This window comes from Phascolarctos cinereus, unplaced genomic scaffold (genome assembly GCF_003287225.1).
Source record: "Phascolarctos cinereus isolate Bilbo 61053 unplaced genomic scaffold, phaCin_HiC Scaffold_5;HRSCAF=322, whole genome shotgun sequence".
Taxonomy (NCBI): Eukaryota; Metazoa; Chordata; class Mammalia; order Diprotodontia; family Phascolarctidae; genus Phascolarctos; species Phascolarctos cinereus.
In genome coordinates, this window is record NW_027555958.1 from 15,552,915 (window position 1) to 15,579,720 (window position 26,806).

General features: G+C 41.6%; 1 protein-coding gene across 1 annotated transcript in view; it reads right to left on the minus strand.

Annotated features, from left to right (window-relative positions):
• The window catches only part of DGKG (diacylglycerol kinase gamma), a 141,936-nt gene that overhangs the window by 91,402 nt on the left and 23,728 nt on the right, over positions 1-26,806 (minus strand). The window contains exons 2-4 of the mRNA XM_078155432.1: positions 21,938-22,316; positions 20,639-20,715; positions 6,978-7,143 (exon numbers count right to left, since the gene is read on the minus strand). Coding sequence (XP_078011558.1) covers positions 6,978-7,143; positions 20,639-20,715; positions 21,938-22,004 — 310 coding nt within the window. The 5' untranslated portion in view covers positions 22,005-22,316. The remainder of the gene's footprint in view (positions 1-6,977; positions 7,144-20,638; positions 20,716-21,937; positions 22,317-26,806) is intronic.

Here is a 26,806-nt window from a genome sequence, read left to right on the forward strand (position 1 = left end):
GGGAGAAAAATTTTCAACTCAAAAGCATATGGAAGTGATTGTTGATAAATCAAAATAAATTAATAAAATCTTTTTAAAAAAGAAGTTATGGAAAGCTGAAAAATCTAATGCACTCTTGGTGGAGCTGTCAATTGACCCAATTAATCTCGAGAGCAATTTGGAATTATACAAATAAGTTAAGTAAAATATATGTGCCTTTAACTCCAGGACTCTCTTGATAGGCATATATCTCAAGAAGGTCAATGCCAAAAATAGTCCATAAACACCAAAATATGTATATTATAAATATATTAATTTATATAAAATATTTATATTACACTTTTTGCAGTAGCAGAGAACTGGAAACAAAGCAGGCACCCATCCATTGAGGAATGGCGAATGGAATGGAATATTATCGTTGTTGCTATTCAGCTGTTTTTCAGTAAAATCCAACTCTTCATGACCCCATTTGGGGTTCTCTTGGCAAAGATACTGGAGTGTTTGCTATTTCTTTCTCCAGTTCATTTTATAGATGAGGAAACTGAGGCAAATAGGGTTAAGTGACTTGCTCAGGGTCATACAATTAGGAAGTATCTGGAGCTGGATTTGAATGCAGGTCTTCCTGGCTGTAGTTGTGTGACCTTGTGCAAGTAACTTAACACTATTTGCCTCAGTTCCTCCTTTGTAAACATGAGCAGGAGAAGGAAAAGGCAAACTACCCCAGTACCTCTGCTAAGAAATATCCAGATAGGGTCATGAAGAGTCAAGACATGACTGAAATGACCCAACAACGCCAACTTCCTGACCCCAGGCCTGGCGCTCTAGCTGTCGCACCGTCTGGCTGGAATATGACTGTACTACAAGAAACAGTTGGTACAATCGCTACAGAAAAGCATGGGAAGACTTCTATGAACTGATGTGGAGTTAAGTAGAACCAGGAGAAGGTACACAATGACTACAGCAAAGGAAATGGAAAAAATATGAATAAAATGACGGGCACTTAATGCTACAAAATAATAAAGTACGAGCGTAGCCCCAATGAGGAAATGTGAGAAGACACTTTCTTCCCTTCTTTGCAGAAGTGAGGGACTACAGATGTGCAACATATATTACGTGAGATCTGTTCTATCTGTGGATTATTTTTGCAGAATTGTTCCCCCTCCTTTTTCAATCTTTCTTATAAAGGATGGCTTTTGGGGACCGGGGAGGGGGCAAAGAAGGAAATATGTTGGAAAGAGGATGTGACATAAAAACAAATGTTATCCATAAAATCCTCTCTGCCCTCTATGAGCTTATAGGGGAAATGACAAATACATAACCAACTAAATACAAAATATAAACAAAGAAACTCTGTAGTAGCTTGGTAGGAGGTGGAAACTGTAGGGATCAGGTTAAGTCTCATCTAGGGAGTGGCACTTGAGCTGAGTGTTGAAGATATCTAGGGATTCCACAAAGTAGAAGTGAGGAGGGAAAACATTCTCGGTGTGGAGATGCAAAAAGCACAGAGGTGGGAGGGTCTTTTCTCTCCCCATTTTCTCCCCATTAGCCCTTTGACTCTAAGACAAGAGTGAATGGAGATGCCCGAGCTGTCATCTCATAGGAGACATTCCTGAGCTCAGAGGCCCAGGCTTGGGTGACATGAGCATCCTACCCTTTATGACATACATGGGAATATCTGCACATATGACAGGGATTAATTGAAGAAATTAAATAGATGTAGAGTTTCATGACCCTTAAGTCTGGTCACTGATGAGATACAGTTCAGACGAGTCACACCAAACTTCAGTCACAGGCTTTCTACATGGACAATAAAGGAAGGTTAAGTCTTGTAACAGATGGACCAGCCTGGAACCTTTTTCCAGAACATGACTGGCTCTTGCTGGTACAGGCCCTGCCTCTTGGTGGGGCCAGCCTGGACCGTCATTCTAGTCTCTGTTGACCAGGTGCCATTTAATTAAGACGTCCACAGAAGTTGGCCCAAGAGCAAAGGATCCTTCTCCAAAGTCACAAACAAAGGCTACAAGAACTGGTATGTATTCCCACCGTTTCTGACGATTGACTGCTGGCTCCCTAGGGTTCTTAGGACAATTCGAGCCAGGGCCTCTTCAATGACTTGGCCCCCGAAAAACATCACCTTGTGTAGGCAAGAAAGTCATAGCCAATCATGAATCAGCTCACCTAGAGGGCAATCTCTCCCTCTTCTGGGTTGTTATCACACCTCTGTGTGTGATGATAAGTGGGAGGGGCAGAAGCTAACTTTCATCATTGTAATAAATCATCCCTTCTCCATCCATCCCGGTTGCCTTCTGGAAGGAAATCAGGCCGGGCACGAAAGGGGCCAGGACTTAGGTCCAAACCCCAGACTTTGTCTACCTGAGACTTCCCTTACTCATCTTTCTAAGGGTGTACCCCAAGACTGTCACCAACACCCACCCATTCTTTGGGGTCCCTGCTTCTCTCCCATGGGCAGTTTAGAGACGACAAATCCTTCTTCCTCTTAATCAATCAATCAGCAAGTATGTGTAAAATGCCTGCTATATGCTAGGTGATGGGGATACAAAACCAAAGAATGAAACAGTCCCTGACCTCAAGTAGCTTGCATCCTGCCAATTAGTCTGTCAGTCAACAACATTTTTAAAAGCACCTTCTGCTTCTAGCTATGGTGTTAGGTGCTGGGGATACAAAGGTAAAATAACCCAGTCCTTGCCCTCAAGAACCTTAAATTCTATCAAGGGAGACACCTGTTCATATAAATCTATACAAAATATAAGGGGGAGGGACTGGCCTTGTGCTGTAATGGGGATCGTTGTTGTTGTTATTGTGTTTGTCCTTTGTTCTTGAAGAGGACCATGGCGTCATGGAGATGACGACATGACTTGCAATTGACTTTGAGTAAGGGAGGGCTGCATAAGATCACCAGCCTCACTTTCTCTTTCAGAGCCTTCTGGGTCTAGTGACCAGATACTCATCAGGATGACTGGAGATGGCCCTGTCATTGGTATAAGGAACTCCTGGAAGAGGAAACTCCCTCTACCAATGCAGGTTGGCACCTTCTCTGTGATGTATAGCTTTAGCTGCCAGGAGCAGTGAGAAGTTATGTGACTTACCCGAGGTTAGACGGTTTGTATATATCGGAGGCAGGATAATAATAATAATTACAATAACAATAATATCATAGCATTTTGTATGTTTATATAGCACTTACTATGTGTCGAGCATTATGTTAAGTGCTTGAAAATTATTCTTTCTCTCTATAGTGCTGAGACCAGCTAGGATCCTCTGATCTCCTCAAAAAGTGAGTGGTCTCTAGAGAGAGAGAGCTCTATCTTCGTAGACTCATCATTATACCTTCGGACAGTTCCAGGTGTTAGGAAGCTTTTCTCTGATCTCAAGCCTCAATCTGACTCTGTAATTACCACCCACTACTGCCCTCTGGGGGAAGTCAGATCCCTCCTAACATGACAGCTCTTGGAATACTTAATACAACTATGCTATCCTCCCTGACTCTTCCCTTACCCTGTCTAAATATTGCCAGTCCCTTCATTTGGTCTTCATGTGATTTATGGCCCAAAGTTTGTGACTTTGGAGAAGGATCCTTTGCTCTTGGGCCAACTTCTGTGGATGTCTTAATTAAATGGCACTTGGTCAACAGAGACTAGAATGATGGTCCACTGCCCCCCCCACCCCTCACAAGAGGCAGGGCCTGTACCAGCAAAAGCCAGTCATGTTGTTGTGGCAAAAGGTTCCAGGCTGGTCCATCTGTTACCACACTTGATCTTCCTTTACTGTCCATGTGGCCATCCTCCTTGGGATAGTCTCCAGAGTGCTGCCTTAAAGGTCCATTCTAATTCTTCCTCACATGGGTATTTGCAAAGAATAATATTAACAAGTGTCCCCCCAGGCTTCACTGCATGTTGTGCCTGAAGATAATTGGATCATCAACTCAGAGCTTGAAGGGACCTCACATGTCATCGAGTCCATCCTCTCATTTTATAAATGGGGAGACTGAGGCCACAGAAGTGAGATGACTGCTCTAGGTCACCCAGGTAAGTAAGCAGCCTCTGCAGGATTTGAACCTGGGTCCCCTGACTTTAAAGCCAGTGTTTTCATCCCTGAATCACATTCCCTTTTCTTGACTGGTGTTCTAGCCTTTTACCTACAGGTGAGCTTTCAGATGACAGTGAATTCTTAATCCTGCTCTTTCTTCACTGAGCATAAAGGAAGGTTTGGGAACAGAGGGCCTGACAGGTCCACCAATAACTCTCCAGGACAAGGACAAAAAAACAGATGATCAAGTCAGCTGAAAATCTGAGGCAGGGCCCTCCTCCTATCAGCTTCCTGAGACCATTAAACTGGACCCCCAGGCTGAGCCAGCAACTTTCCTCTGCCTTCAAGTCAATCTGCCTAAAGGCTCCAAATGGACCCAGAACCAGCTTACAAAGGACAATAAAAATAACATCTACTACATATTCACTCTGAACCTGGAAAATGGGCAAGGAGTTATCAATAGAGAAAGACATGGTTTTGGTCCACAATGGAGTCCTTCTGTCTGAGCTGGTGGCATTGCTCTTGGGCCCAGAAGGCAAGGAAGTGGTCTGCTCATCCTCTTTGGGCATAGCACCTACAGCCTCTTGAGACTTGGTAACAGGTGTGTTGGGGGCATGGACTTCCGGCTTCCCATTGACATCTGCACTGGGGAAGGAGTAAGATCAGTGATTCTCCAAGAATTTGTTGAGTATCCTAGAGAAGTCAGGAAGTGTTTATCAAGTGCCTGCTTTGTGCAGGGTACCATGCCAGGTTCTGGGGAAAAGTACATGCTAAATCAGACACACCCCCTTTCCACAAGGAGCTGGTACACCCCAAGGGGGAGCTGATGGCATGCCCACTATATACATATACTTACACAGATTTGTGTGTATGAATCATACAGATACATACATATCTACACCTATAACCTACATTTTTATCTGTGTCTATACTCACACTCCAGGGCGTGCTGGAGCCAACTTGTACTGCCTCTTGAGAACTGATTGTGAAATTCTTAGTGTGAGCATTTACACCTCAGAAAATCCACAAAAGCTAAAAATAAGGGTTTGATTTATTGTTTTGTTGATTGTCTAGACTTAAGGTGATGGAGAAAATACTAATAATGCAGATTAAATTTAAAATGTGTCATGTGCTTTTGGAAAGTCTGTTGTTAAACAGGCAATGCACCCCTCTCTATGTATCTATACCTATATCTCTATTTATACTTAAACCTATTTAATCTATTTCAATATTTATAGAGATAGCAGTAATAATATTTATAACCTATAATACTTGGTCGGGGGTCCTAGACCTGTGCGTTCATTATTTTAGGGAACTCCCAAGCGAGGAAACTCCCTTCACCAATACTGGTGTGTACCTGTTCTGCAATCGCTATCCTTAGAGAATTGTCTGGGGGGTATGGATAGGTTAAACAACTTTCCTAGGCTCGCAAGCCCAGTAAATGTCAGAAGTAGGACTTGAACTCAGGTCTTCTTGACTCTGGGGTCAGTTGGTACGCTATTGATTATTCCATACTGCTTCCTTAATTTGGATAGAAGAAGACACATAAACATGAGGATGGCAAGTGCTCTCAGAGCAGATGATAAGCAAGTGAAGGGGCTCTAAGGAGGCCCCTCTCCCCATCTCCCATCCAGTTTGGGGGGCAAGCTGACCTAACTCTTTTATATTGGTGGAGGGAAGCAGTATTACGTAGTGCATGGGGAACTGGCCTCAGCATAAGGAAGAACTGGGCTAATTCTTGCTTTAGCTACGTTCTACCCTGTGACCCTGGGAAGTCACTTAACTCCTCAACAGCCAGGGGAACTCTAGGCTGCAGAACAGCTAGGGGCTGCATTTATTTATGTGGTTTCTTTACTTGGGAGGCAAATCATAGGCCCAGTCCCCCAGATGATACAAAGATCAGGCAGCACTGATTGGAATTAAGAATTAAGTCCAATTTAGGCTACTATTTCCCAGCTAATTGATTTCACAAAACATGCACTAATCTTTCTCTCTCTTTCTTTCTCCTCTCTCTCACCTTTCTCTCTGCAATTATGTATGCATGTATTCTTAATGAAATTTTAAGCTTTAACAATCTTAGCTAAGTTTTAGGGCTTAAAACTTTACTAAGACTCTTGGGATACCCTGTATCCCTGTCTGTATATCTCTATCTATACTTCGAGGACGTGCTCAGTAGCTTCTTACTTGTTACTGGGCCAATGGCCTCTTCTGTCTCAATGGAGATGCTCCTATCTGATGTATTGTCCTCTGTTAAACAACCAGATGATAAAAAGGTCTTTGAATAAAATCTGCATCCTTTACCACTACAAACCTGTATCTTTCAGTGTCTTGAGGAAGTTGGCAAGGAAGAAGTACATTGAGAAGTCAAAGTGACCTCAGCTGGTCAATACCCACACTCTAACCTTCCCTAGGCTCATCCCCTTATATTCTCTACCTCCACAAAATCTTTTCCCAGGTGGATGAGTCTGGCAGATTGGTTGGGTTGTGTCTGTGTTTATATATCTCTGTCATTTGGGCTTAGGTTGACCTTGTCTTTCCCTCAAAGGCAGGGGCTGTGTTTTGACCTCCCCTTAGTTTCTTTTAGTGTTCTGTATGCTGTTGTAATTCACTCTAACTTGTTGATTGCCTAGAAGAACTTACTTTGCTTGGAGAGGTTCAGGCTGCTAAGTGATTCCTCTCTTTCTGGCTTCTCTAGCCCTATTTCTGCCTTCATCTGTTCTGATCACACTGACTTACCTCCCATGCGGGGCGAAGCCATTCTTACCTCCACTGAAAGATATGCTGCCCACCCCTAGCATCATCCTAGGTGAAGGTGTTGAAGGCCATGTTTCCTTCTCTGGGAGTGTCATCTCAGGGCTTTGTGCCACAGTAAAAGGAAGATGTGGCTAGGGCCATTTTCCATTGGCCTCTGGTATGGGAACAAGGAACCAGGGACCTTTGAAGGTGTTTACCGTAAGTGTTGTCTTGGGGAGCACTGGAACTCTTTGTCTTTGGCTTAGAGGACTGCTTCAGCTTCTTGCACGTAAAGGACGAAAAAAGATGCTTACAGAGGTCCTCAGGGATGTCCTCCTCCAGATAAGTTCTCATGAAGACCTTGAATCCTTCGTAGTCAATGGGCTGAGGGGAGAGGACAAGAGGGGCTGTTATTGTGATAGATGGAGGAAGAAGAGGTGAAGGGGGAAGGGAAGATTGAAGAAAGACAGAGAAAAATACATAAAGGGTTAGAAAAGGGAAAAAGACAAAAATCATAGAGAAGGGAAGAAGAGGAAAATGTCAACATCGTGTAGTGGAAAGAATGGGTGGTTTGGAGTAAGATGATGTAGATTTGAAACCTGGTTTTGCCATTTACTACCTGTGTGACCTTCAGCAAATCATGTAAGTCAATAAGCACTTATTAAGTGCTTAATGTGTGCCAGGTGCTGTACTAAGCTCAGGGAAGCAAAAAAAAAAAAGAGGCAAACAGAGTCTTTCTCAAGGTGCTCATTATCTGGTGGAAAAGACAATGTGTATGTATGTACATACAAGAAATGTACAGTGCAAAAGGGAGCTAACCTCAAGGTGAGGCACTAGAATTAAAATAGGGGCAGTCTTTTGAAGAAAGCATTCTTTGAGCTAACACTTGGAGGAAGCCAGGAAGTGGCTTTGAGGAAGGAGGAGAATTCCAGTCCTGGGGGACAGCTGGAGAAAATGTATGGAATCTGGGAAAGAATGTCTTATGTGGAGTATAGTCAGGAAGGAGGCCAGGGTCACTAGATCATAGAGTATGAGAAAGGGAATAAGGTGTAAGAAGACTGGGAAGGTAGGAAGGGGCCAGGTTATGAAGGGCTTTAAAAGCCAAAGAGAGGATTTTATATTTGATCCTGCAGGTATTTAGGGAGCCGCTGGACTTTACCAAGTAGGGAGGTGACATGGGCAGAACTGGGCTTGTTTCCTCAAAGGAGGTTTGACTGGATGACCTTTGAAGTCCTTCCAATATTGTATCTATGATCCATGTATATGAAAAGAGATGGAGAGAAAAGAAAAAAAGAGTGAAAGGTAGAACACAAATGTGGAAGGGAGAGATGAGTCTGGGAAAAGATGGGAAGGGGTGGAAGTCATGCGAGACATATGGGACTGAAATGGAATGGAGAATAAAGGGGATGTTTACAAAAGATATGATACAGCCATGGCATAAATTAGATAAGAGACATTTGGGGGACATAGAGGTCAAGTAAAACAAACATAGATCTAAGCATGTTACCCCTTCTCCTCAACAAACTCCATTATTTTGGTTCAGTTGTTCAACCAAATCTTTCTAATTATAATGGGGTGTGGGCCCAAGCTGAGATCTTCACCCTTTGACCCAAAGGGAATCTGGCTCCCATTTGTCTACAGGCCCCAGCTCCTCATCTCCCTTTGAAAGCCTTAGCCCTACCTTTTGATCTTATTCAGATGCACCTTTGCCCCTTGCCCTAAAAAGAATCTGGCTCCCTTTTGTCTATGGGGCCCAGAAAGCCCTTAAACTTTTCTCTGATCTCAAATGGTTCCTTATGGACTCCCCTTATCTCCCTTTGAAAACCCTAGCTCCACCTTTTGACCTTATTCAGATGCCTTCCAGTTCCCTTCATTATCTATTCCCTTTGTCTATTCAATCTCTCAGACCTTCCAATAGGAAGCCCCCTTCTCTGGTCACCCAAAGTTACTTTAGTGCATGTAAGATCCACCCTGACCCCCATTAAAATGCTGAGAGTCTCTCATGCCCAAAAGGCTGAGCTTTTCTCCTGCCTGCTCGTCCTTATAGGCATCATCTGGCCTGTTATGTTTTATCTCTAATAAACTTTTTCTCTGGCAGGAAGAAGATTTGAGTGGAATTCATTCAGGCAGGGCCTGCATTGCCATCTTGGGGATCCCAGCACCCCAAACCTCTAGACCTCTTCAATTATACTATTATCTAGTAGATATCTTTCCATTTTTGTCCACAAGGATATTGTGAGAGATTTTGTCAAAAGCATTGCTGAAATCCAGATGTTCTATGCCATGACATTTCTCTGATTTACTAGCTCAGTTACCACACAGAAAAAGAGAAATGCTTAGTTAATCAATTAACAAACATAGCACTTACCAGCACATCAGTCAATACATATTTAGTAAGCACCTATTATAAGCCAAGCACTGTGCTTAGCTGGGGATACACAAAGAAACAAAAGAGGACTCCTGGACCTCCTGGAGTTCACAATCTAATGGATTAGGAAACAAAGACAAAAAAAGAAATAGCCTTGCCCTCAGGGAGCTTATATTTTATTGGGGAAGACAATGTACACATATGTAGGTAGATTGAAAATAGATACAAAAAAAATTTGAGGAGACTACCAGCAGGTTTTTTTTTTTTTGGAGGGGGGAGGTGTCAGGAAAGGCTTCATGTGGAAGGAAATATTTGAGCTGAACTTTGAAGGAAACTAGAGATAAAGAAGAAAGAGGTGATTGGAGTGGGGAGAGTCCATTTCAGACATAGGGAATAGCCAGGGCCAAGGTATGGAGATGGAAGCTGGAGTGTATATGATATGAGGAACTATAAGAAAGCCAATATGTCTATCCTGGAGTGAGTGAAAAGGAGTGATGTGCAACAAGGCTAGTTGTGAAGGGCTGTCAGATGGATTTATATTTGATTCTAGAGGTAATAGGGTGCCACTGTAATTTTTTGATCAGGGGAGTGATAGGGTAAGACTTGAATCTTAGGAAAATCACTTAAAAAAAACAAGCAACAAATAAAATCACCTTGGCAGCCATGTAGAGGATGGATTGGAGGGGGAGAGAATTAGGAGCTTATAGCAAGAGTCCAAGATAGTGTCAAGATGACAAAGAAAAGGCAGAAACCTGTCCTAGCTCTCCCAAATTCCTCTCCAAATAACTTTAAATCACATCTCAAAATGAATTGTGGGGCAGAAGAGTTTACAAAGGGACAGAGTGCAATAACTTTCCCGACCAAGATAACTTAAAAGGACTGCAGGAAAGTTCTATCCCACTCAGGAGGGCAGCCCAGCAGAGTCAATGTCTGGGCAAGCCAGTGGGAAGTCCCTAGCCCAGCACAGATTAGCAACAGAGGCCCTGGCTAGCAGCACGAGGAGCCAGTTGTAAGGCTTCCAGCACAACACAGCAAGCAATCTGCCAGCCCCAGAGGCCCTAGCATACCAGGTGAACATCCAGGCTCGGAGACCCTAGTGCAGCAGGCCAGTGGCCAGGCCCCTGGTTCCCAGCTCAAGAAGCTTGGGACTGTGTTCCCTATACCCTATGAGCAGAGTTTAACTTTAAAAGTTACAAAATAGGCTGGAAAATGAACAAAAAAAAGCAAACCAAAACAAACCAAAAAAAAAAAAATCCATGACCCGTAGAGAGCTACTAAGAAGACAGGGAAGATCAAAACACAAACTCAGAAGAAGACAAGGTCAAAAAGCCTCCATATGAAGCCTCAAAGAAAAACATGAATTGATCTCAGGCTCAAAAAGAACTTCTGGAAAAGTTTAAAAAACATTTTAAAAAACCAAATATGAGACATAGAAGTAAAATTAGGAAAAGGAATGAGAGTGATGCAAGAGAATCATGGAAAAAGAGTCAACAGCTTGGTAAAAGAAGCACAAAAAATGGAAAAAGATGTCCAACAATCCACAAAAGAAAACAACTCTTTCAAAAGGTAAAAAAGCTCGCTGAAGAAAATAATTCCTTAAAAATTAGAATTGGGCAAGTGGAAGCTAATGACTCCATGAGACATCATGAATCAGTCAAACAAAATCAAAAGAATTTAAAAATAGAAGAAAATGTGGGATATCTCATTGGAAAAACACTTGATTTGGAAAATAGATCCAGGAGATATAATTTAAGAATTATTGGACTACTTGAAAGCCATGATAAAAAAATATGAGCCTGGACAGCATCTTTCAAGAAATTATTAAGGAAAACTGCTCTGATATCCTAGAACTAGAGCATAGAATAGTAATTGAAAGGATCCATTGACTGCCTGAAAGAGATCCCCAAATGAAAACTTCTGGTAATATTATAGCCAAATTCCAGGACTCTCAGGTCAGGGAGAAAATACTGCAAGCAGCCAGAAAGGAACAATTCAAATATTGAGGAGCCATAGTCAGGATTACACAGGATTTAGCATCTTCTACATGAAAGGGTTAGAAGGCTTGGGATATGATATTCTGGAAGACGAAGGAGATGGAATTACAACTAAGAACCAACTTCCAATCAAAACTGAGCATAATCCTACAGTGGGGAAAGATGGCTATTCAGTGAAATGAGGGACTTTCAAACATTCCTGATAAAAAGGCCAGAGCTAAACAGAAAATTTGATTTCAAATGAAATACTTTCAAGAGAAGCATAAAAAGGTAATCAGGAAAGAAAAAACATAAATTATTCAATAAGATTAATCTACTTAACATCCCTAAATGGGAAGATGATACTGGTAACCCTTAAGAACTGTATCACTATTAAGGCAGTTAGGAGTATGCATAGACAGAGGGTATGGGTCTAAGTTGACTTTGATGGAATGATATAAAAAAAATTAAAGGATGAGGAAGAGGATTGCACTGGGAGAAAAGGGAAGGGAGAGGTAGAATGGGGCAAATTATCTCACATGAAGAGGCGTGAAAGACCTATTACAGTGGAGGGAGAGAGAGAAAGGGATAGTGAGCATCCCTTAAACCTTACTCTCATCAGAACTGGCTCAAAGAGGGACTAACGTCTACACTCGGTAAGGGTTAGAAATCTATCTTACCCTATAGGGATGGTAGACAAGAAAAGGAAGGGCCTGATAGAAGGGAGGGCAGATTGAGGGAGGCAGCGGTCAGAAGCAAAACACTAATGAGGAGGGAGGTGGTGAAAGAAGAGAGAGGGTGAAAGAAGAGAGAGAGAAGTATAAACAGGGGAAAAATAGGATGGAGGGGAAAACACAGTTAGTAATCACAACTGTGAATGTGAATGGGATGGACTTACCCATAAAGCAGAAGCAGATAGCAGAGTGCATTAAAAAATAGAATTCTACAATATGTTGTTTACAAGAAAAACATTTGAAGCAGAAAGTAAAGATAAAAGGCTGGAGCAGAATTCAGCCGAAGTAAAAAAAAAGCAGGGGTAGCAATCTCAGACAAAGCAAAAGCAAAATTAGATCTAATTAAAAGAGATAAGGAAAGAAATTACATCTTGCTAAAAGGTACCATAGACAATGAAGTAATACCAATACTACACATATATACACCAAACTGTATAGCATCCAGATTTCTAAAGGAGAAGTTAAAAGAGTTACAGAAGGAAATGGACAGTAAAACTAGTGGGGGACCTCAACTTTCCCCTCTTAGAACTAGATAAGTCTAACCACTTAATAAAAAATAAAGTTAAGGAGGTGAGGTGAATAGAATTTTAGAAAAATTAGCTATGATAGCCCTCTGGAGAAAATTGAATGGAGATAGAAAGGAATATGCTTTTTTCTCAACAGTACATGGCACCTATGCAAAAACTGAACATTTAGGGGCAGCCAGATGGCGCAGTGGATAGAGCACCGGCCCTGGATTCAGGAGGACCTGAGTTCAAATCCAGCCTCAGACACATAACACTTACTAGCTGTGTGACCCTGGGCAAGTCACTTAACCCCATTGCCTAGCCAAAAAAAAATTGAGCATGTATTAGGTGATAAAAAAATCCTCACAATCAAATGCAGAAAGGCAGAAACATTAAATGCAACCATTTCAGATCACGATGCATAAAAATTACATTTAACAGAGGGTCATGGAAAGATAGATGAAAAATTAATTGGAAACTAAATAATCTAATCCTAAAGAATGAGTGGGTCAAAAAAATAAATCATAGAATCAATCAATAGTTTCATCAAAGAGAATGATAACAATGAGACAACATACCAAAATTTAAGGGATGCAGCCAAAGCAGCACTTAGGGGAAAATTTCTATCTCTAAATGCTTATATTTTTAAAAAAATAGAGAAAGAGCAGATCAATGAATTGATCATGTAACTAAAAAAACCTAGAAAAAGAACAAATTGAAAATTCCCAATTAAACATCAAATTGGAAATCCCGAAAAATCAAAGGAGAGATTAATGAAATTTAAAGTAAGAAAATCATTGAATTAGTAAATAAAACTAAGAGTTGGTTTCATGAAAAAAATAAAATAGATTGGTAATTTGATTTAAAGAAAACCAATTACCAGTATCAAAAATAAAAAAGATTACTTCACCACCAATGAATAAGAAATTAAATCAAGTGTTTGGAGCCATTTTGCCTAATTGTATGCCAATAAATCTGACAATCTAAATGAAATGGATGAATATTTACAAAAATGTAAATTGCCCAGATTAACAGAAAAGGAAATAGAATGCTTAACCCAATCTTAGAAAAGAAACTGAACAAGCTACCAATAAAATCCCTAAGAAAAATTCCCAGGGCCAGATAGGTTGACAAGTGAATTCCACCAAACATTTAAAGAATATTTAATTCTAATACTACATAAATTGTTTGGGAAAATAGGTGAAGGAGTCCCAACAAATTCCTTTTATAACACAAATGTGGTTCCAAGAAACCAGGAAGAGTCAAAACACAGGGAAAAAACTACAGACCAATTTCCCTAAGGAATAGTGATGCAGAAATTTTAAGTAAAATACTAGCAAGGAGATTACAGAAATATATCACAAGGATCATATATTATGACCAGGTGGGATTTATATCAGGAATGCAGGGCTGGTCTAATATTAGGGAAACTATCAGCATAATTGACCATACAAATAACAAAACTGACAGAAATCATATGATTATCTTAATAGATGCAGAAAAAGCACTTGACAAAATACAGCACCTATTCCCATTAAAAACACTGGAGAACATAAGAATAAATGGAGCTTTCCTTAAAAGAATAAGTTATGTCTATCTAATTCCATCAGCAAGCATTATCTGTAATGGCAAAAAACTAAAAACCTTCCTAATAAGATCAGAGTGAAGTAAGGATGCCCAGTATTACCAGTATTATTGTCCTAGAAATATTAACCATAATAATAAAACAGGAAAAAAATGGAATGAATTAGAATAGGCAGTGAGGAAACAAGATTATCACTCTTTGCAGATGATATGATGGTATACTTGGAGAATCCTAGAGAACCAAATGAAAACTTGTTGAAATAATTAATGACTTTATCAAAGTTGCAATAAAATAAGCCCACATAAATCATCAGCATTTTTATATATTACCAACAAAGTCTAGCAGCAAGAGATGGAAAGAGAAATTCCTTTTAAAATAACTATAGATAATATAAAATACTTGGGAGTATACATGCCAAGACAAATCCAGGAACTATAGGAACACAATTGCAAAACATTTTTCACACAAATGAGTCAGATCTAAACAATTAGAAAAATATTAATTACTCATGGGTTGGCTGAGCCAATATAATAAAGATGACAATTATACCTAAATTAATTTATTTATCCAGTGCCATACCAATCAAATTACCAAAAATATTTTGTAGAGCTAGAAAAAAATCATAACAAAATTAATCTGGAAGAATAAAAAGTCAAGAATATCAAGGGAAGTAATGAAAATAAATATGAAGGAAGGTGGCCTACCCATTTCAGATCTCAAACTGTATTATAAAGTAGTAATCATTAAAACTGTCCAGAACTGGCTAAGAAATATAGTGGTGGATCAGTGGAATAGATTAGATACACAAGACTCAGTAGTAAATGACCATAGTAATCTAGTGTTTGATAAACCCAAAGACCTTTGCTTTTGTGACAAGAATTATTTGCCAAAAAACTGCTGGGAAAACTGGAAAACAGTACAGCAGAAATTAGGTATAGACCAATATCTTACACTGTATGACAAAATCAGATCAAAATGGGTATATGATTTGAATATAAAGGGTGATACCACAAGCAAATTAGGAGAGCAAGGAATAGTTTACCTGTCAGATCTATGGAGAAGGGAATAGTTTATGACCAAACAAGAAATAGAGAACATTACTAGATGCAAAATGGACAACTTTGATTATATTAAATTAAAAAGATTTTGTTCTGTAAAATTTGGACTCGGTCAAGAGGTCGCACCCAAGAACGTAGAAGGCCACAGGTTCCCCACCCTAATAAGCTATTCTCAGCAACACAATCATTCAAGTCAACTTCAAAGGACTCATGATGAAAAACGCTATATACCTCCAGAGAAAGAACTGATGGATCTGAATGCAGTTTGAAGCATACTATTATCCACTTTCTGTAATTTTTTGCATTTTTTTCCCCTTTGGGTCTCTCTTCTTTTACAACATGACTAATATGGTAATTTGTTTTGCATGACTGAACATGTATAACCTATCTCAAATTTACTGTTTCAGGGAGGGGGGAGGTCGGGAGGGAGAGAGAGACAAGATTTGGAACTCAAAATTTTTAAAAAATGAATTTTATGGTCAAAGGATATGAACAGGCAGTTTTCAGATGAAGAAACTAAAGCTATCTATAGTCAGAAAAATACTCTAAATCACTATTGATTAGAAAAATGCAAATTAAAAAAGCTCTGAGGTACCACCTTACACTCACGCCTATCAGATTGGCTAATATGACAAAAAAAGAAAATTATAAATGTTGGAGATGTGGGAAAATTGGAACACTAATGCATTGTTGGCGGAGTTGTGAATTGATTTAACCATTCTGGATAACAATTTGGAACCATGCCCAAAGGCCTATAAAACTGCATATCCTTTGACCCAGCAATACCACTTCTAGGTCTATATCTTAGAGAGATCATAAAAAAAGGGAAAAAGACTCACATGCACAAAAATATTTATAGCAGCTCTTTTTGTGGTGGCAGAGAACTAGAAATTGAGGGTTTGCCCATCAGTTGGGGAATGGGTGAATAAATTGTGGTATGTGAATGTAATGGAATACTACTGTGTTATAAGAAATGATGATCAGGTGGATTTCAGAACAACCTGGAAAGACTTACATGAACTTATGCTGAGTGAAGTGAGCAGGACCAGGAGAACATTGTACATAGTAATAGCAATGTTGTGCACTGATCAACTTTGATAGACTTAGCTCTTCACAGCAAAACAATGGTCCAAGACAATTCCAAAAAACTCATGGAAAATGCTATCCATATCCAGAGAAAGAACTATGGAGTCTGAATGCAGATCAAAGCAGAATGTTTTCACTTTTTACTTTTGCTTTCACCTGGTTTTTCCCTTTTGTTCTGATTCTTCTTTCACAACATGATGAATGCGGAAATTTGGAACTCAAAATCTTATAAAAATAAATGTTGAAAAATATAAATGCAGTTAGAAAAAATAAAATACTAGTAAGTGTAAAAAATGAATTTTTAAAATTGTCTTTACAGGCAACTGGGAAGAAATAAAATATTATTTAAAAAAAATGTATCAGGCAGTTCAGCTGTTTTCCCACTAAACCTGAATACCAATATAACCATTGAAATACAGGCAGAAATGAAAATAAACAGAAGATAGAGCTAAACCACCAAAAAATAGTCCAAGATAGAGGTGATAATGGCTTGAACTAGATTGTGGCTGCATGCATATAGAGAGAAAGGGATGCACCAGAGAGATGCTGTGACTATACAAGTGACATTATTTGCTAGCTGATAGGTTTTTTAATGACTCCATCCTGACTCTTCAAAATCACTGTCTCCATTTCTGAGCACTTTCAAGCCATCCCTTAAATAAATCCACTTTAGAATTTTATCAGGAATTGAAGCCAAGAACATCAGAATCTAGTTGAAGAAATTCACCTTCTTCTCTTTTGGAAGATAGGAGCAGTATTTTCACCCCTTCAGCCCACTGATACCTCTTACTTATCCACCATGATTCTATAAAACCCCTGATGGTAGCTTTCCAGTTACATACAAAATTAGTGTTTCACCCAGCTGAGATTTCCATCATCTGGGCAAGAAGACAACTCCTGGAGTGTAGTTAGGTTGGTGTTTCCTTTCTTCTTCTTTTTGAAGTCTCCCTAATCATTTTGCTCCATTTTTCCTAGTCTGGATATCACACCCCCACCCCACCCCCCGGTAAAGAAAACAGAACCAAAGCCGTTGAGTATCTCTGCTTCTCCTCTGCCTTTCTCTGTCACCCTTCCATCCACTCCAAGCAGAGGCTCCATCCCTTTCTTGATCTTCCATCTGCTTTGAAAAAACATTTCAGAGCTTGGTATGGGTCTCAGTGCACATGAGTCTCCAGTTCTCCAAACCTGCTCTACCAGGATCATGTCACTTTGGGGATTCATCCTCAGTTATTTCCTCTGCTTTCATCTCTTGAACATACTCTTTTAAACGGATTTCTTGACCGGCTCCCTATTGAACCAGTTGGGTCTCTTTGCCTGGGGTTCTTAACTTGGAATCTATGAATTTCCTTAAAAAAGATTGATAACTATATTTTAATAAAATTGGTTTCCTTTGTAATCTGATATATTTTATTTTAGGAATTTAACATGATTCTGAGGATTCTACAGGCTTCATCAGACTGACAAAGGGATTCACACACAAAAATGCTGAAGAATCCCTAGTTTAGACTTCTGTCTGTAACCCCTGGGGCAGTTAGGTGGTGTGGTAGATAGAGCACTGGTTTTGGAATCAGGAAGGCTCATCTTTCCGAGCTCAAATCTGGCCTCAAACATTCACTAGCTGTGTGACCCTGGGCAAGTCACTTTACCCTGTTTACCTCAGTTTCCCCATCTTTAAAATGAGCTGGAGAAGGAAATGGCCAACCACTTCAGTATCTTTGCCAAGAAAACCCCAAATGGGATCACGGAGAATCGGACATGACCGAAATGATTGAACGACAACCTCTGCAATCCCTGCTACAGGGATGGCTGAAGCTGGAGGCTTGCTTGAGCTTGGGAGTGCTAAAGTGCAGTGGACCAGGCTCATCAGGTATTCCCAGGAAGCACAGCACCAACATGGTGAGCTCTGGGAATGGGGCCACCAGGTTGCCTAAGAAGGGATGACCCAGCCCCATTTGGAAATAGAGTAAGCCAAAGGTTTGGCTCCAATTAGCAATGGGGTCAACCCATGCATAGCTTCTGCCCTTCCAGGACGGGCAAGAAAGGGAGACCCAGTCTCAAAACAGAAAACCCTCTTTAGAGACTTCCCTTCTCTCCCTCCCTCCCTCCCTCCCTCCTCTCTCTCTCTCTCTCTCTCTCTCTCTCTCTCTCTCTCTCTATCTATCTATCTCTCTCTCTCTCTCTCAAAATTAAATTACTTTTATTCTAAAATTTAAGCAGTATTTTATTTTAAAATTCTAAACTCGAGAGGCCTCAGATGTCTTGGATTCAACCTCCACCTTTGACACAAACTAGATGTATGACCCTTGCTAAGCTGTTTAAACCCTGAGTGCCCCAGGCAATTGCTGATCCGAATTAAGGGAGAGAGTTTTCTCATGGGAGTCTTCCCCAACTCTCAACTCTCACTTTACCAAGTGGAAAAAACTACAATTCTAAACTTAGTAACAATTATTCAAATATTTTTAAAAGTCATATATAAAGCCATATGCTCAAGGTTATTTAAAATTTGTAAAAATGTATAAAGAAAATAATAACTATAACAACCTATATTACTTCCATGTCCCTCTTTGATCTCTTTTAATAAAATCATTAATATAGAAGTTGAAAGGAAAAAACCCATTGAGTCTATTCCTCCCCCATCTTACAGATGAAAAAATGAGGTCCAGTGAGGTTGTGATCTGACTAGGGTCAAGGAACTAGGAACAGTCTGAGGTAGAATTTGAACCCAGGTCTTCCTGGATCCAAGTCCAGTCTTGTTTTCATTTTTGGATTTGGTTGCTGTGATTCCATTTCTTACATAGGTTCCAGTGTGGAAAGTCAGTGTAGATCCGCGGTTGGAAGTTGATGGAATGGCCTGGAAAGAGATGACTTAAGGTCATCTGGTACTACAAGGACTGTTCCAAGGAAGAAGGAATGGATTGTTCTTGTTTGTGTCATGCATCTCTTGGGCAGCCTGGCAAAGTCTCAGAATCATGTTTCCAAATGCATAAAATTAAATACCAAAATTACAAAAGAAACCAGTTAAATCAAAATGCAGTTATAAATTTTTTTAAGTTTACAGACCCAGGTTCAGAATCCCTCCTTAGAGGGCCATGAGGGTCACATTCCTATGCTCGAGGTCAGGGGTGGGGAGCCTTCAGCCTCAAGGCCACATGTGGCCCTCTAGGTCCTCAAGTACAGCCCTTTGACAAAGGACCCAGAGGTCCTTGAAGATCTAGGGGGAGGGGCACATGTGACCTCGAAGCTGCAGGTTCCCTACCCTACTCTAGGCCATAGGTCCAGGTTGCTGAGGGGCAGATTGAGACTTGATCTAAGTGTAACAGGGAATGACATGAGCATGCAGTGCCTTCTAAGGATATCACCCCAGGTGGAGGGGCTGAAGAGCCTGCTTCTAGGAGAGTTGTGATGATGATGGAAAAGAAGTATCTTAACACTTGAGCATGTATAAATGCTCTGTAACTGTTTCCAGTCTGCTTATTATGTGATAAGGAGCAACCTTTCCAATGGGTGTGTAGCTAGAACGGGGGTGGGCAGGGCCTTTAAAAGGTCAGGGACCAGAATGTCAACTATTGATTCTGATTGGCTGCTCTCTCTTGGTTTGACTCCTTTGCTGATGGCATCTAATGAGAGATGATTCTGAAAGGGGAGAGGCTTCAGATGATCTCCCCTTTAAGGCTGATGTATGGTCCTCCGTGGGGAGATGGGCCTTCTCTCTTTTGTCTTGATGTTTGTCATTTTAGGTTAAGGAGATAAATCTGGAGACTCTGACTTTATGAGTTTGGACAGGTCAAGAGATCCAAGGCTCTGAGATTCTGGAAGGCCATACAGACAGCCCAACAATGATACCTTGAGGAGCAAGGTATCCCCAGGCCAGGGACAGCTGAAACAGGGCTACCCCTGGCAAAGGGGCTGAATTTGGACATGAGCTTGGTGGGACCAAAGCTATGTAATAAATCAGCAGAGAGCAAGTCCATTTTCACTAGAGACGTGATGGGATAAAGGGAGTGTGAGCCTGAAATGTTGGGGGCAAATGTTTGTACTTTCGTTTTTGCTGTATATTTAAAGGAAATTGATATTAGTGGCTATGTGGAACTGAGGTGCTAATCACACTGGTAGCTGACAATGGGAGAGGGGAACAAAGCCAATGGCCTTAGAGAAGATGCCCCAAATCTCTCAGGGTATCCCTAAAACCTGAGAGGGAGCTACATCCCTGACAATTGCCACTTCTCCTTCCAGCTTTCATGTGCCCAGCTCTGAAAACCATCTCATCAACCCCTAGACCTTGAGACCCTTCCTGATGCTCCAAGTATTTACTGCTCCCTCTTCTTCTGTCCTTAGAACTACAGATACCTGCCTTCCTTGCAGCTCCATGCGCACAGGAGGAGATGGGAAGGAAATCACTTAATCTCATAAGTGTTCTAAAGAACCCTCCAAGACTATAAGCCATGCTGATCTGTGACCCGTATTGGTGGATGGAGTTTCTTCCCTGAGAGTTCCCAACATTAATGAAATCACAAATTTGGTCTGAAAAAAAGAAGATTTATTTAAAAAATCTGGTCAAAAGCTTCTTACCAGTTCAGGGTTGTACTTTTGTTCCTGCTCAGTCCCGTAAAAGTCTTCCAAGACATCTTTTAACTTCTTGGTAGAATCTAGGGAGACAAAACCCATTGATTTGGGGAAACTGTTAATAAGAAGAGGGGAGCAGGAGCCCCAATTCTTGGGTCCTTTTGGTTGCCAGCACTCCACTCCAAGATTTCCTTTGGGGTCATTCTGTAGAAATCCATACATGCAAATGCGATTTCTTCCAAAAGAATGCTAGCCTCTCAAGATAGATAGAATGCCTTTTCCCTGAGATGCCAACCAGAATGGCTGGAGAGATAAATGGGGATTGTCCCACTTTTCTATTCAGACCCACGGCACTTAGCATAGTGCCTAGTATGTAGAAGGTGTTTAATAAATATGATTTGAAAGAACTCAGTGTTCTCTGCAAACAAGGCTGGGTTCATGTCGGTCTTCCTTTTCCCAGTATTTGAAACAATGCCTGGCACAGAGTGGGTATTTAATAAATGCTTATCTGTTGATTGATTGGCTCCAACCATAATAACTCCTGGTCCCACTAGAATACGGGTTCTTAATCTGAAGTCAGTGAACTCTTTAAAAGAAATATTTTGATAGCTGGATTTCCATGAAATAAAAAAAAGTTAGGGACCTCTGGCCCAGGATCTCTCAGTGCCCATGACATGAAAATAAAAATGTTACCAAAAAGGAATGGATGTTTGAACAGAAAGGAAGAACCTATTTTAAAATCTTGTTTTATGTTGTTTTGCTAATAAATAGAAGTTCCTTGTGCTGAATCCTGAACCCCATTAGAGTATGGGCCTAAAGGAGGAAGCTCTGACAGGTGTCTCACCCCCATCCAGCGTATGCTCAAGAGGGGAATTCACCATTAGAGGCAGCACAGTGGGAAAAGAACACTCAGTTTCCTTCTCTATAAAATAATCAGGGGTGGGGGTTGGACGAGATGTTCAATGAGGTCCCTTCCAGCTCCCATCTATCATCCTACTTTCTCTGAAGTCTCTTCTGCTTCTAGAGAGCTCTGATTGTGAGTGGGTTTTTTCTTCCACATCGAGCTGAAATCTGCCATTGCTCCTCTGGGGCCAGTCCCACTGATGATGAGGCCCCTCCTCTGTAACTCACTGTCCTTGAGAATTTCTTGGGACCAGGAGTCGTGACTTGTCTGTGGTCATTCAACAACTATGCATCAGAGATAGGACTCAATCCAGACCGACTCTCTATCCCCTCCACCACCCACGTCTCTCTCTACTGCTCTATTTTCCAATGACAGCCTTCCCCAAACAAGAGGATACTCACATTCTGAATATTTTTGGAGCTGATTAAATTCCTTGGGACTGAGGGAGATCCACAGCCCATCACTCATCTTTCAGGTAAATCCTTGAAGAATCCACTGACCACTGCTGGAATGGAGTGGGACAGAGTGCCTGGCCTCGTTGTTCCTTCAATCTTAAGCCTCGCCGGTGTTCATTGCTCTGAGGCAGTGATCACTATAATCTAGGCCTCATTTTTCCATTACCTGTCCTTGATATCAGCTGCACGGGGCATCTCTTAGCCCACCAGCAGAAAAGAGGTAAAGGCCCCTGCTACTCACTCCTCGGGTGCCATCTTTTTATCCCGTCAAGGTAAATTCCATGGAAGAACTCTGCACAACTCCACTAGGAATGCAGAACCCTGTCTAAGAGGAAGGAAAAAGGGAACTAGAGTCACACACTGATTTCTCCATTTCCTTACTTTTATTTCATTTGCTTCCTTTGTTAAAGTTTTATTTTGATTGATACCTATTGTTTTTTCATGAATTTTGTTTCCAAACTTATTCCACCCTCTCTCCCCTTGCCAGCAAGCCATTTCTTGTAACAAGGACTTAGAAAAAAAATTGAGCATCTACCTATGGGATCTTTGATGTAGAGCTGGAAAAGACCTTTTAGCTCATCTAATCTGACCATCTCATTTTGAAGATGCAGAAATTGAGGCCCACAGCCATGAAGTGAATTATTCAAGTTCACCCAGGAGGTAACAGATGGAGCCAGGATTCAAACCCAGGTCCTTGGACTCTAAGCCCATTGTCTTTTCCAATGTATCTTGCTGCCTCCCTGACAAAAGATGCCCAATGGCTTTCTACCAAAGGAGAAAGGCAGATCTTAGATGAGACTGTGCTTTCTAAAATAAGGATCAGAATTTCTAGGGAGTGATGAGGGAGTCCCAAGAGGGTCATAGAATCCTAGGTCTAGAGCTGGAAGGGACCCCAGAGGCCATCTAGCTCAAGCCCCTCAATTTACAGAGAAGGAAACTGAGGACAAGAGATGAAGTGACTTACCTAAGGCCACATAGGTAGTAAGAGGCAGAGCTTGGATGGTAAGCAGTGACATACCTTTGAATTGTAACCTATATGATTACATAAGACTAAATACAGGCTACTTTTAGGGGTGATGTGGATCATAGGAGATTACAGAGGGCCCTCCAGGGATGAAACCATTGGAGACTTGAACAGTCAGGACCTACGGGATAGGTAATGGGTGATTTTATTGGGGGGGGGTGCGTAAATATCTCCACTACTGATCCATGAAACACCACTGTTAATGATTCATTTATTTGGATTACAAGTGGCTTGTCCTTTGGTGCCCTGGTCTTGAGGATGAACCTTGAGGAAGCCCTGCCCAGATACCAGCCTTCTCTCCTCACAACTGAGGCCGGACAAACATGGTTACTTATACCTCACTGATAAACAAGGAATCAGGAAGATAGAGGACCAGTGGACCATGCCAACTGCCCAGAGGCTGTGCCCTTCACACCCCTGGGCATTGCCATCTACCCCATAAAGACCCCTGGACCTCATATTTGGTCTGCTCTTCACTCTAAAGGACCCCTTTCCACCCACTCTGCAGCTGAACTCTCTGATATGTAATGTCTCTCCCAATTTGAATGTGAAATCCTTGACAGGAGAGATGGTCTTGATTTTCTGCTTTTATCTATAAAGCCGCCCAGCACAGTACTTGGCACAGAATGCACCTTACCAGACGTTCATTCATTTCTTCATTCATTTATACTCTAGAAAGGTTTCTTGGATTAGAAGAGTGGGACCATACATAGTATTTTAGAGCTGGGAAGAGACACTAAAGGTTTTCTTTTCAAGGTGGCTTTGTTTTATGGATGAAGAAACTGAGTAAAGGCTGGAGAGACTAGGTCAAGATCACACAGATTCTTCCCTGAGAGAATGGAAGCTCCTTGAGAGCAAGGATTGTTTCTTTCTTTCTTTTTTTTTTTTGCCTTTGTATCCTGAATGCTTGAAATAGTGGGTAGAGCTAGCTTGGGAGCTGAGAAGACCTGGGTTCAAGTCCCACCTTTGATATACGTAGCCTTTGTGACCCTGGGCAAGTCACCTAGCTTGGCAGTACCCAAGACAGCTCTTTTAATGATGAGTAGCTGAGCTACATTTGTAGAGGGTGACTTCTGAGCAATGAGAAAGTTCTGGGCCCATCCAGAATGGCGGGGACAATAATAATGATCACCACCACAGAATGGAGAGGGGAGGCAGTGAGGTACAGTGGAAAGGTTCTGGAGGCAGAGGACCCCCGTTCAAATCCTGCCTCTGACACTTATCAACAGTGTTGATATTGGCAAGGCACTTCACTTCCCTCATCTGTAAATGAGGGGGTTGGAAGAGAGGGCCCCAGATCCCTCTTAGCTTTAGGGCTCTGATCTAGTGCCCCTCCACAGGCCTCAGTTTCCTTCTCTGTAAATGATGGGGCTGGCCTGGGTGGCTTCTGAAGCCCCTTCCAAAGGCAAAACCAGGAGCCCCTTGGTTACAGAGGAGGCACGCTCTAAGTCCACCAGACTGCGGGGGAGGTGATGTCTTTTACAGCTCAGTGACTCTGATGGATTTCCCCAGGGCCTGGACCAACCCCGCTGGGGCAGCTCTGGGGGTTTTGTTCTCCCTCTCAGGTCACCAATCAGCAGGGTGTTGCTTAGGAACCCTTGGAGTTGTCTTGGGCCTTCTCAGAGGTGTGAAAAGCTTAGACACTCCAAAGCTTGTTTTTTCAATGGTGCAAATCTGCTACCAGCCTCCCTTCCCATGATCCTCCTCCAGGCCAGCTGTGCTCCCGTCAACCCAGAAAGCCTTCTGTCCACAGAATTCCACTCATACTCTCAGGGAAAGTCATCCGCTGGATCCCATTGAAGGAAAGGCCCTCCCTCCTTGTCTCCTGAATTTTCTCTTTCTCTGAAGTCCTTTCAAATGCTCCCTCCTCCAGGAAGCCTCTGCTCTTACCAAATGGGCAAGACCGATCTTTCCCTTTCTGACCTCACAGAGCATTGTGTTTTATTCCTCTCTAATGAACTTGGTGGGATCTCAGAACTCGGAGGCAAGCTGGGCCAACTCACATCTGGACTACAGGCTCCTCTCCAGCCTTAGTCATTAGGTGGTGTGGGAGACAGAGTTCTGGACTTGGAATCAGAAAGATTTGGGTTTAAATCCTGCCCCCAGACACTGAATTACTCATGTGGCTATAGGCAAGTCATTTTACTTCCTTAAACTTCAGTCTACTGATCTGTAAAATGGGGATAATTATAGCACCTACCTCACATGGGGCAGGTAGGTAGCACCACAGTGCACAGAACACAGGGCCTGGAGTCAGGAAGACCTAAATTCAAATCCGGCCTCAGATACTTACTAGTTGCATGACCCTGGACAAGTCACTTCACCCTGTTTGCCTCAGTTTCCTCTCTGTAAAATGAGTGGTAAAAGGAAATGGCAAACCACTCCAGTATCTCTGCCAAGAAAACACCAAATGGGGTCATGAAGAATCCGACATGAATGAAAAATGACTGAACAACCTCAAAGCGTAGCCATGAAGGCCAAATAAAGTTATATTTATTTTGTGCGAACCTTGAAGCAGTATTTAAATGCTTGTCTTTGTCATTGTTATTATTATTAAATATGTAACAATCAGATTATTAATTAAATGTGATGATAACATGATTATTAATTATCCAATGATATGAATAATAATAACAATAATCATACATTCTCTGGTTGGAATCGAGGTGCCTTAGGCTAGCATTTGAAACTCGACAACATCTGACACCAGCCTACCTTTCTGCCCTTTTCCTCATTACTTGTAGAATGTAAGCTTCTGGAGGCGAGGCGCTGTCTTGTTCTCAGTCTTTGATTCCTCAGTACCTAGCACAGCACCTGGCACAAGGAGGTGCTAACTACATGCCTGCTGATCATATTGGATTGATTAACCCCTTCTCTTTCCACACCCTCTCTCCCAGCCAAACTGGAGCACTAGCTTGCTATGGGACACTGTCATCCCATCTTTGCACACGTCATCCCCTATACTTTCAATGACTCCCTTTTGGAAGTCCATTTGGAATCCTTAGCTTCCTTCAGGGCTCAACTAAGGTCAAATCAACCCATAAACATTTATTAAATGCCTACTGCATACCAGCTACTGTGCTGAGTGCTCAGGATACAAAGAAAGGCAAAAGACAGTCTCTGCTCTCAAGTTCAGTCTAATGGCGGAGACAAATTGAAAACAACCACGTACAAACATGATCAATCCAGGGTAAATTGAAGGCCATCAACAGAGGGGAGACATTAGCATAATGGGCATCAGGAAGAGCTTCCTGTAGGAGGTGGGGTTTTAGCCGGGGACTCCAAGAAGTGGAGATGAGGAAAGAGCTCCCAGAATGTAGGGACACCAGTGAAAAAGCTGGGTGCCTAGAAATGAGTGTCTCATCCAAGCAACAATATGGCAGCCAGTGTCACTGGATTACAGAACATGTGGAAGGGAGTAAGGTGGAAGAAGACTGAAAAAGGAAGGGGGGGTTAGGTTGTGAAGGGTTCTGAATGGCAGAGGATTTCTATGTTTGATCCTGAAAGTGATTGGGAGCTACTAGGGTTTATTGAATGGGGGGTGACAGGGTCAGACCTATGCTCTAGGAGAATTAATTTAACTGCTGAGTAGAACATGGGCTTAGGAGGGAGTTTATCCCCAAAATGGAGGCTAGGGACAGGCAGATCAAGTGTCACCAAAACCTTTTTTGAATGTCTCCTTTTCCTTAGTCACTACCGCTCTATTCCTCCTCAGCTTACTACGGATTTTCCGAGGGACATGTATCCTTCAGCAGAAATGCAATTTTTGATTGATTGATGGAAATGCAAAA